The sequence below is a fragment of the Symphalangus syndactylus genome, chromosome 17, assembly GCF_028878055.3.
Source record: "Symphalangus syndactylus isolate Jambi chromosome 17, NHGRI_mSymSyn1-v2.1_pri, whole genome shotgun sequence".
NCBI classification, from domain to species: domain Eukaryota; kingdom Metazoa; phylum Chordata; class Mammalia; order Primates; family Hylobatidae; genus Symphalangus; species Symphalangus syndactylus.
This window is the reverse complement of record NC_072439.2, coordinates 20,170,459-20,181,853: the sequence shown is the minus strand read 5'-3', so window position 1 is coordinate 20,181,853 and position 11,395 is coordinate 20,170,459. Positions and strand designations below refer to the sequence as shown.

The 11,395-nt window shown below is 52.7% G+C and overlaps 1 protein-coding gene across 4 annotated transcripts; it reads right to left on the bottom strand.

Moving 5' to 3' along the window:
* Positions 1 to 903: 903 nt before the first annotated feature.
* Positions 904 to 7,159, bottom strand: PAFAH1B3 (platelet activating factor acetylhydrolase 1b catalytic subunit 3). 4 transcript variants are annotated; one of them, XM_055250383.2, is made up of 6 exons: positions 6,773 to 7,159; positions 6,568 to 6,661; positions 6,277 to 6,366; positions 4,523 to 4,639; positions 4,322 to 4,444; positions 904 to 1,234 (listed from the first exon to the last, which is right to left on the bottom strand). In XM_055250383.2, the coding sequence occupies exons 2-6, from the start codon at positions 6,643 to 6,645 to the stop codon at positions 947 to 949; spliced, it is 696 nt and encodes a 231-aa protein (XP_055106358.1). In that variant the 5' UTR covers positions 6,646 to 6,661; positions 6,773 to 7,159; the 3' UTR covers positions 904 to 946. The 4 variants fall into 4 exon arrangements, with proteins under 4 accessions (XP_055106358.1, XP_055106359.1, XP_063477163.1 ...); XM_055250384.2 differs by having other exon boundaries at positions 7,035 to 7,159; XM_063621093.1 differs by having other exon boundaries at positions 4,361 to 4,444; positions 6,773 to 7,011.
* Between the last annotated feature and the right edge of the window lie 4,236 nt (positions 7,160 to 11,395).

Here is an 11,395-nt window from a genome sequence, read left to right as displayed (position 1 = left end):
CCCCAAGAGGTCCTAGCCCAGAGGTGGCAGTGGGTGGGAGGGAGCCTAGTCTACCTGGAGTACCCTTGGTCCTCAGTGTGACCCCTGCTGCCCCCATGTGGCCCGGGCCTGCACTGCAAGCAGGCTTGAAGGAACTCCCCTGGGTGACACCCCTCCCGCTCAGCATGGGGACACAGTGCCCACCTGAGGTGACAAGATACCTACACCCTGTGTGGAGGGATGACAACTAGGAGTGGGAGGGTCAGGACACCTCCACAGAAGTGGCATCTAAGCTAGAGATGGAGCACCAGGAAGTTCCAGCCAGGGCAACAGCATATGCACTGGGTCACTGTGTTCCCATTATTCTTGCTTGACCTTGGTCCTGTAGGATAGTGCTGGCAAGCTGGTCTTACCTAGTGTTTACTGACTGGTAACGCCTGCCTGAAGCACACTATTGTGATAGTGGAAATTAACCTAACCACAAGAATCACAGTGCCTTAATGGATCAGTGATGCCTGCCCTGGGCAGAAATAGAACCATGGCCAGGCATGGTGGCTCACGTCTGTAATGCCAGCACCCTGGGAGGCCGAGGCAGGTGGATTGCTTGAGCTCAGGAGTCAGACCAGCCTGGGCAACATGGCAAAACCACTTCTCTACAAAAAATACAATAAGCTGGACGTAGTGGCACATGCTTGTAGTCCCAGCTATTCAGGAGGCTGAGGGTGGGTGGATCACTTGAGCCTGGGAGGTTGAAGTTGCAGTGGGCTGTGGTCTCACCACTGTACTCTAGCCTGGGTGACGGAGAGAGACCCTGTCTCACACAAAAAACACCTTGCAGAACTGCAGGGTCACAGATCAGGATAAGGACTAGTGGTGGTACCCAGATACCCAGACAGGTTCGACCACAAAGCAGGAAACAGCACACTGAGGAAGGAGAGTTTAATGTTGTGGGAAGGCAGCAGGATGCTTAGGGTGCGGGCTCCAGGAGGGGAGCACCTTGGCCCTGGTCTTGGGCCAGCAGACGCAGAAGCAGGGAGTGCAGAGCCCGGCAAACAGGTGTGTAGCCCAGGCGGCTCAGATGCAGGTAATCATACATGTCATGGTGGCTGATGGTGCCATCTGAGTGCACAAAGCCAGGGTCGGCATCTAGGAAGTGGGCCCGAGGGTGGCCAGCCAGTGCCGCCCGTACCAACTCGTTCACCCGTTGGTTCTTCTCCCGAAGTGGGTTGGGATGCTGGCCTCGCGGAAGCAGGCCCTGAGCAGGAACACGAGGCGTAGTAAGGAAACAAGCATTTGAGTATCTTGTTCTCTGTGCCAACCTGTCCTCCACCCACCACCATGAAGTTTCCAGCTGCAGAAAACACTAGGGATGGGCAAGTGGGGAGGGTGGGAGGGTAGTTCCTAAATATCACATCCTAGCCCTCATTTAGCAAGAGACTTCTGGGTTTTAGCCTCTTTCCTTTTTTCTTTCTTTTTTTTTTTTTTTTTTTTTTTTTTTGAGACAGAGTCTTGCTCTGTCGCCCAGAATGGAGTGCAGTGGCGCAATCTCGACTCACTGCAAGCTCTGCCTCCCGGGTTCACACCATTCTCCTGCCTCAGCCTCCCAAGTAGCTGGGACTACAGGCACCCGCCACCATGCCCGGCTAATTTTTTGTATTTTTATTAGAGACGGGGTTTCATCGTATTAGCCAGGATGGTCTCGATCTTCTGACTTCGTGATCTGCCCGCCTCAGCCTCCCAAAGTGCTGGGATTACAGGCGTGAGCCACCGCGCCCAGCCTAGCCTCTTTCCAAGTATCACTTAGAAAAATGTTGACATTGGCCAGGTCCAGTGGCTCACGCCTGTAATCCCAGCACGATGGGAGGCAGAGCTGGATGGGTTGCTTGAGCCCAGGAGTTCGAGACCAACCTGGGCAACATGGTGAAACCCCATCTCTAACAAACATACACAAAAATTAGCGGGACATGATGGCGTGTGCCTGTAGTCCCAACTACTCGGGAGGCTGACTTGGGAGAACCACCTGAGCCCTGGAAGCAGAGGTTGCAGTGAGCTGAGATCATGCCACCGCACTCCAGCCTGGGCAACAGAGCCAGATCCTGTCTCAAAAAATAAATAGGCCAAAAGCGGTTGCTCACGCCTGTAATCCCAGCACTTTGGGAGGCTGAGGTGGGTGGATCACTTGAGGTCAGGAGTTTGAGACCAGCCCGGCCAACATGGTGAAACCCCATCTCTACTAAAAATACAAAAATTAGCCAGGCATGGTGGCACGTGCCTGCAGTCCCAGCTGCTGTGGAGGCTAAGGCAGGAGAATCACTTGAACTCAGGAGGAGGAGGTTGCAGTGAGCCCATATTGCATCACTGCACTCTGGCCTGGGCAACAGAGCAAGACTCTGTCTCAAAAAAATAAATAAATAAATAAAAGATACCAACATCATGGCTCATGCCAAGGGATCAATCCCCTTTCAGAAGAGGAAATGTCCTAGCTACCTACAAGTGACGGAGCCTAGATTTACCCCAGGAATGCCTGACAACTTTTGGCCTATTCAAGGTTTTTTGAGGGTTTTTCTTTTGTTTTCTGGTGAGACAGGGTCTCTGTCACCCAGGCTGGAGTGCGGTAGCATGATCACAGCTCACTGTTACCTTGAATTCCTGGGCTCAAGTGATCCTTCCCCTTTAACCTCCCAAGTAGCTGGGGTTACAGGTTTTGCACACCATCATACCCAGCTAATTTTTTTTTTTTTTTTTTTTTTTGAGATGGAGTCTCACTCTGTTGCCCGGCTGGAGTGCAATGGCGCAATCTCAGCTCACTGCAAGCTCCGCCTCCCGGGTTCTTGCCATTCTCCTGCCTCAGCCTCCCGAGTAGCTGGGACTACAGACACCTGCCACCACACCCGGCTAATTTTTTGTATTTTTAGTAGAGATGGGGTTTCACCATGTTAGCCAGGATGGTCTCGATCTCCTGACCTCGTGATCCTACCTCTTCGGCCTCCCAAAGTGCTGGGATTACAGGTTTACAGGCGTGAGCCACCGCACCTGGCTTTTTTTTTTTTTTTGAGACAGAGTTTCGCTCTTGTTGCCCCGGATGGAGTGCAATGGTGCAATCTTGGCTCACCCCAACCTCCGCCTCCTGGGTTCAAGCGATTCTCCTGCCTTAGCCTCCCAAGGAGCTGGGATTACAGGCATGTGCCACCACGCCCAGCTAATTTTGTATTTTTAGTAGAGATGGGGTTTCTCCACGTGTGGTCAGGCTTGAACTCCCAACCTCAGGTCATCTGCTCGCCTTGGCCTCCCAAAGTGCTGGGATTATAGGCATGAGCCACTGCGCCCAGCCCATGCCCAACTAATTTTTTTTTTTGTTTTGAGACGGAGTTTCCCTCTGTCGCCCAGGCTGGAGTGCAATAGCACAATATCAGCTCACTGCAAGCTCCGCCTCCTGGGTTCACGCCATTCTCCTGCCTCAGCCTCCCGAGTTAGCTGGGACTACAGGCGCCCGCCATCACGCCCGGCTAATTCTTTTTGTATTTTTAGTAGAAACGGAGTTTCACCGTGTTAGCCAGGATGGTCTTGATCTCCTGACCTCGTGATCCACCCGCCTCAGTCTCCCAAAGTGCTGGGATTACAGGTGTGAGCCACCGCGCCCAGACATGCCCAGCTAATTTTTAACAGTTTTTAGTAGAGACGATGTCTTGCTATATCCCAGGCTGGTCTTGAACTCCTGGGCTCAAGCAATCCTCCCAGCTCGGCTTCTCAAAGTGCTGGGATTACAGGCATGAGCCACCATGCCCAATCATTTTTGAGTTTTTCTTTTTTTTTTTTTTTGAGACAGAGTTTGGCTGTGTCGCCCAGGCTAGAGTACAGTGGCGCGATCTCCGCTCACTGCAAGCTCTGCCTCCCGGGTTCATGCCATTCTCCTGCCTCAGCCTCCCAAGTAGCTGGGACTACAGGCGCCCGCCACCAGACCTGGCTAATTTTTTGTATTTTTAGTAGAGATGGGGTTTCACTGTGTTAGCCAGGATGGTCTCGATCTCCTGACCTGGTGATCCACCTGCCTCAGCCTCCCAAAGTGCTGGGAGTACAGGCATGAGCCACCGTGCCTGGCCCGTTTTTTAGTTTTTCAATACCTCCAAAGTCTCAAGCCATCCCTGGGCAAAAAAGGCTAATTGGTCTCTGAGCACATTCTCAACCACAGCCACTCTGAAGGGTGTAGCAAGCTCCAACGTGAGATTCTGCCTGAAAGCCACTGCTCTATGTCAAGCTGCCTAGAACCGTGCCAACTGTGGCTATATCTGAGGGGGTCCCAGACCACTGCCATTCTTCCTTTCCCACCCTCCCAGCCTCTCACCAGCACCACAACCCGGGCCTGGGGCTGTCGCTCATTCACCAGTTGCACAATGGCCTTGATGCCACCAGTCACCTGCTCTGCTGTGTGTCCGTGGTTGTTGGTGCCCACCCAGACCACCACAATCTGTGGAAAAAGAGACATGAAGCAGCGGTGAGGGGGCAGCCAAAAGATGTTTTAGAGCCCCACCCAAGCTCCGCTCACCTTGGGCCGGATGTGTTCCAGCTCCCCATTCTCCAGCCGCCACAGTACATGCTGTGTGCCGTCACCACCGATGCCAAAGTTAAGTGCATGCAGAGGAGAGAAGAGCTCCCGCCAGATCTATGGGCAAGAAGTGGTATGGGCACAAGGGCACTGTCCACATGGACCATCCCCCTCTGTCCAAGTGTTAACCAAATGCCATTATGGAAGAACCTTACTTCATGGAAGCAGTCTTAAAATTTCACCTGCAGCAAACTCCAGCATGGCTGAACCTCACTTTATAGAAATCTATTAGTCTCTCACTTATTTTATTTTATTTTATTTTATATTTTTGAGACAGAGTTATTTTATTTTTCAGACAGAGTCTCACTGTGTCACCCAGGCTGGAATGCAGCGGCACTATCTCGGCTCACTGCAACCTCCACCTCCCTAGTTCAAGTGATTCTCATGTCTCAGCCCCCCGAGTAGCTGGGACTACAGGCGTATGCCACCATGTCCAGCTAATTTTTTGTATTTTTAGTAGAGATGGGGTTTCATCATGTGGGCCAGGCTGGTCTCAAACTCCTGACCTCAGGTGATCCACCCGCCTCAGCCTCTCAAAGTGTTGGGATTACAGGCGTGAGCCCATGGTGCCCGGCCTATTTATTTTTTGAGACAGAGTTTCGCTCTTGTCGCCCAGGCTGGAGTGTGGTAGTGCGATCTCGGCTCATTGCAATCTCTGCTTCCCAGGTTCTGGCGATTCTCCTGCCTCAGCCTCCCAAGTAGCTGGGACTATAGGCATGTGCCACCATGCCCAGCTAATTTTTGTATTTTTAGTAGAGACAGGGTTTCGCCATGTTGGCCAGGCTGGTCTCGAACTCCTGACCTCAGGTCATCCGCCTGCCTTGGCCTCCCAAAGTGCTGGGATTACAGGCGTAAGCCACTACACCCTGCCTAGAGTCTCTCACTTAAACCAAGCCCCAGGCTCTGTGGCTCATGCTGAGGTGGGCGGACTGCTTGAGCCCAGGAGTTCAAGACCAACCTGCGCAACAGGGCAAAACCCCATCTCTACAAAAATTACAAAAATTAGCCAGGTGCATGGTGATGTGCACCTGTAGTCCCAGCTACTTGGGAGGCTGAGGTGGGAGGATCGCTTGAGCCCAGGAGGCAGAGGTTGCAGTGAACAGGGATCATACCACTGCACACCAGCCTGGGTGACAGTGCAAGACCCTGTCTCAAAAACCAACCAACCAACAAAACAAACCAAGCCCCATAGAAGCAAGACTGACTTTATGAAAATCCAGTCTGCTTGAGCCATGTATTGAACCAATGGCATTACAGCTGAAACTTATTTTGATGAAAGCCATTACAGTTGGACATGCTTTGTGGAAAGATATTATTATGATTGAGTCCTCTTTGTGGAGTGCCATTAGAGTTGACCTTCACTTCCTGTAAAGTGACTACAGCTTTGTGTAAACCCAACAGGGCTGCGCACTACTTAAAGCAAACAAGAAAGAGCCTCACTTTAGGCAAGCCTATGGCAGGAAAGCCTCATTTTAGCTCTTAGTACATTATACACAAATCCAATCTGATAAAACCAAGGCATACATTTCTTTCTCAATAGAATGTTGCACCTTACACCAAGATTCTCAGAGCCTCGGGCTGCCTCAGGCCAATCTGGGTACTCCCATAATACCCCACCTGGCCTGGGTTCTGGTCCAGATGTGTCAGCATGGGCACAGGGCTGGATGGGGCAGGGGGAGAGGGACTGCCCTCACCTCGCACTGGTGCATGAGCTGGACCAAGGAGTCCCCGATGAAGACGACTTCGGGTTCCTTATCTTTGCTGTCAGCTACGAACCGATGGTGCTGCGAGAGCGCGCGAAAGGGAGTCAATGGCACGCACGCTCCAGGGCCCGCCCCGCCCTGCTCCCTTAGGCAGCGCCTCCTCAACGGCATGCCTTCAGTTTCCCAATCAGGTAGTGAGAGTGCCACAAACCAGCCGTTCTCCTGAGCCACCCCCCGCCCCCGCACCCTGGACTCCTCAATATCCCAGGTGGGAACGCTCACCAGGGACATCCAGCGCCCGTCGCCCTGTACGTCCTGCACCGGCGTGGGCTTGCTGGCTGGGTTCTCCTCTCCACTCATCTTGGCGCCGCAGCTCCTGCAGGATGAGCGTGTCGGGTCGGCCCGGGAGTGTTCCGGACGGAGCTGGCTCCGCCACGCCCACTCCTAACCCTCGCGGCAACAAAGGACCGTCCCAACGCTAGCACACCCGCGGAGGACGAAGGCCGATACAGGGCGTCGCCTCCTCTCCAGGGACGGAAACCTTCACTTAGGAGGGAGGTGGAATCAGGAACCTTCGCTTCCCCCACGACGGCCGCACAGTGGGCTCGCCCGGCGCTTCCCGCTCGGGCCGCTGACTCCCAGGCCGCGAACCCAGCACGGGGTTGGGGGAAGGAGAGGCGAGACCATCCAGCTCCCGAGGCAGGGAGGAGGGAGAAACCACCCACCGGTCACGGGGAGGGGCGAACTACCTGAAGAGTCGAGAGTGGGCGGGGAAAATCTAGCCCTCTGTCTAGCAAATGGGAAGAAACCATTTGCTGTACAGAGTGAAATGTGCGGAAGGGACCACCTACTGTTGCGGGGGCGGGGGGTGGGTGGCCCATTCACGTGGTGGGGGGAGGGGAGCGAGTGGACGAGTCCATTCTTGTATTCCCTTGAAGGGGTGGCTCGAATGCACCTGGCTGGGGCGGACGCTCCCATTTTCTACTGATGTGGAGGGCAGAAAAGGAAGATGACAAAATGTAAAAATTCGAGGCTCCGTTCTAAAGAGCCACTCTAAGGCCGCGCCAGGGCTTTAGTGAGCCTATCTGCTCGTGGGCTTCCCCTACTCAAAACACCGTGCGTGTGTGTGTGTGTGTGTGTGTGTGTGTGGAAATCTAAAGTACATATCTTTGTATTCAAGACATCACAGCACCCCTACTCAAAACACCGTGTGTGTGTGTGCGCGCGCGTGGCATAACATATAAACTACATATCTTTGCATTCAAGACACCATAGGACCTGCGTGGAGGGTAGAAGAAGGTGCAGAAAGAGAAAGGAAATTAGAGACGCCTCCAGGGCTCAGGTCCAGTCTGGCGTCCCTCCGGGAGATCATCTTGCAGATCTGCAGCCTCTACACCCTCTCTAAACCCACAGGCCAACTGGGTGTGTCTGAGCTCTGAAACCTACATCCACAGCCAAGGCCACCTAGGGTCGCGCCTCTCCCCCAACGCTGCCCCAAATTATTCTCAGACCTCAGTGTTTTCTCATCTCCTTCTTTTCTGGGACCAGGTAGGGGGCTCACTCCCCGTTAAACGTCCTGGTCATGTTCTTGTAGCCCCACTCCAGGTGGGACCTTCCCATGTATTCATTCCTTCGAGGTGGATTGATACCGAAACAGAGATGAGTGTTATTCATTGTGTTTATTTATTTATTTATTTTTTGAGATGGAGTCTTTCTCTGCCCCCCAGGCTGGAGTGCAGTGGCGCGATCTCGGCTCACCGCAACCTCCACCTCCTGGGTTCACGCCATTCTCCTGCCTCAGCCTCTCCGAGTAGCTGGGAATACAGGCGCCCGCCAACACGCCCGGCTAATTTTTTGTATTTTTAGTAGAGACGGAGTTTCACCGTGTTAGCCAGGATGGTTTCGATCTCCTGACCTCGTGATCCGCCTGCCTCGGCCTCCCAAAGTGCTGGGATTACAGGCTTGAGCCACCGCGCCTGGCCGTTTATGTTCCTTTTCAATCCACTTTCCTGGAACGGGGCCGGGCACACAGTGGTTATTCCACAAGAACTTGCTGAATGAGTAGTAAATGAGTGGGTCAGCTCCTGACCTTGTCCCAATGTGTTTAGGGAGACAGATCCAGACACAGAGGTGTAGGGGTGTCAAAGTTGTGTTTGAGGGAGAGACAGGGACCTCTGGGGAGGAAGAGGAGAAGGACTCTGAGGACTATGGGTTTCCTAGGAATAGTATCTCAGCCGGATCTGAAAGATAATGAAGAATGGGCAAGCAGAAAGAAAAGACACAGGTAATCACTTTCTTATTAGGCATGGGGAATATCGTGGAATAGCTTGATTTTAAAGTCTGAGGGAGGCCAGCGTGGAGGCTCATGCCTGTAATCCCAGCACTTTGGGAGGCTGACATGGGCGGATCACTTGAGGTCAAGCAGCCTGGCCAACATGGCAAAAACGTGTGTCTACTAAATATACAAGAAAAAAAAAAAGAAAAATTAGCTAGGCATGGTGGCACACGCCTGTAGTCCCAGCTACTTGGGAGGCTGAGGCAGGAGAATTGCTGGAGTCTGGGAGGCAGAGGTTGCAGTGAGCTGAGATAGCGCCACTGCAGCCCAGCCTGGGCGACAGTGGCCCAGCTTGGGTGACACAGCGAGACTCTGTCTTAATTACAAAAATAAACAAACAAAGTCTGAGGGAGTAAGATGCAGTGATGCATGCCTGTAGTCTCAGCTACTGTGGAGGCTGAGGTGCGAGGATCGCTTGAGCTCAGAAGTTTGAGACCAGCCTGGGTGACATAGTGAGACCCTGTCTAAAAAAAAAAAAAAAAAAAGGCCGGGCGTGGTGGCTCACGCCTGTAATCCCAGCACTTTGGGAGGCCAAGGTGGGCAGATCACGTCAGGAGATTGAGACCATCCTGGCTAACACAGTGAAACCCCATCTCTACTAAAAATACAAAAAATTAGCTGGGTGTGGTGGCAGGCACCTGTAGTCCCAGCTACTCCGGAGGCTGAGGCAGGAGAATAGCGTGAACCCAAGAGGCGGAGCTTGCAGTGAGCCAAGATGGCACCGCTGCACTTCAGCCTGGGTGACAGAGCGAGACACCGTCTCAAAAAAAAAAAAAGGCAAGTGCCTGTAGTCCCAGTTAGTTGGGAGGCTGAGGCAGGAGGATTGCTTGAGCCTGGGAGATGAGGTGGCAGTGGGCCATGATTGTGTCACTGCACTCCAGGTTGGGTGACAGAGTGAGTCCCTGTCCCCAAAAAAGAAGTCATAATCAGCTAGGCATGGTGGCTGACTCCTGTAATCCCAGCACTTTGGGAGGCTGAGGTGGGCGGATCACTTGGCGTCAGGAGTTCAAGACCAGTCTGACCAACATAGCAAAACCCCGTCTCTATTAAAAAATACAAAGATTAGGCCGGGCGCGGTGGCTCACGCTTGTAATCCCAGCACTTTGGGAGGCCGAGGCGGGCGGATCACGAGGTCAGGAGATCGAGACCATGGTGAAACCCCGTCTCTACTAAAAATACAAAAAAATTAGCCGGGCGTGGTGGTGGGCGCCTGTAGTCCCAGCTACTCGGAGAGGCTGAGGCAGGAGAATGGCGTGAACCTGGGAGGCGGAGCTTGCAGTGAGCCGAGATCGCGCCACTGCACTCCAGCCTGGGTGACAGAGCGAGACTCCGTCTCAAAAAAAAAAAAAAAAAAATACAAAGAGGGCAAGGTGGTCTGCGCCTGTAGTCCCAGCTGCTGGGAGGCTGAGGCAGGAGAATCGCTTGAACCCAGGAGGTGGAGGTTGTGGTGAGTCGAAATTGTGCCACTGCACTCCAGCCTGGGTGACAGATTGAAATTCTGTCTCAAAAAGAAAAGAAAAGAAAAAAGTCATAATTATGCCTTCAAGTCAGTGATATAATAAGAGAGAATTTTTTTTTTTTTTGATAGAGTCTCGCTCTGTCGCCTAGGCTGGACTGCAATGGCGTGATCTCGGTTCACTGCAACCTCTGCCTCCCAGGTTCAAGTGATTCTCCTGCCTCAGCCTCCTGAGTAGCTGGGACTACAGGCGTGTGCCACCACACCTGGCTAATTTTTTGTATTTTTAATAGAGAAGAGGTTTCACTGTGTTAGCCAGGATGGTCTCGATCTCCTGACCTCATGATCTACCTGCCTTGGCCTCCCAAAGTGCTGGGATTACAGGCATGAGCCACCATACCCAACCAAGAAAAAAATTTTTAAAAATAAAGTCTGAGGGGATAAGTTGGAGCAGTTCCTGAAGAAAAGCTTAGTGAGAAACAAAGCTTCCAGGCATTCTTCATTCACCAGGCCCATTTCAAGTTAGACATATTGGTCTAGTTTATCCTTCTAGCAACCAAATAAGGAAGGTAGTTTTATTACCAACCCAATTTTACAGGTCAGAAAACTAAGTCTGACCAGTTACAAACGTTTCCAAGGTCACACAGCCCAGTTGTGCCATTTTGGGCATTTAAACCAAGCCTAGCTATGAATCACAACACTACACTAACTTTTTTTTGAGATGGAGTCTTACTCTGTCACCCAGAGTGCAGTGGTGTGATCTCGGCTCACTGCAACTTCCACTTCCCAGGTTCAAGCAATTCTCCTGCCCCAGCCTGCTGAGTCGCTGGATATACAGTCGTGAGCCACTGCGCCTGGCCTAATTTTTTTTCTTTTACAGGGTCTTGCCCTCTCCCTCAGGCGGGCGTGATCATGGCTCACTGCTGCCTCCACCTCCTAGGCTTAAGCGATCCTCCTGCATCAGCCTCCCAAGTAAGTAGCTGGGCCCACAGGCAAGAGCCACGGCGCCCAGCTTATTTATTTATTTATTTAGAGGCAGAGTCTCGCTCTGTTGCCCAGGCTGAAGTGCAGTGGTGCCATCTCGGCTCACTGCAAGCTCTGCCTCCGGGGTTCACGCCATTCTTCTGCCTCAGCCTCCCGAGTAGTTGGGACTACAGGCGCCCGCCACCACGCCCGGCTGATTTTTTGTATTTTTAGTACAGACGGGGTTTCACCATGTTAGCTAGGATGGTCTCGATCTACTGACCTCGTGATCCGCCCACCTAGGCCTCCCAAAGTGCTAGGATTACAGGCGTGAGCCACCGCGCCCAAAGCTAATT

Excerpts from the sequence above, each read along its gene's own strand:
- PAFAH1B3 (XM_055250383.2), bottom strand. The coding sequence starts at position 6,645 with ATGAGTGGAGAGGAGAACCCAGCCAGCAAGCCCACGCCGGTGCAGGAC. Across the intron at positions 6,367-6,567 it reads ACGGGCGCTGGATGTCCCTG|CACCATCGGTTCGTAGCTGA; the intron begins GTGAGCGTTCCC and ends GCGCTCTCGCAG. Across the intron at positions 4,445-4,522 it reads TGGAACACATCCGGCCCAAG|ATTGTGGTGGTCTGGGTGGG; the intron begins GTGAGCGGAGCT and ends CTTTTTCCACAG.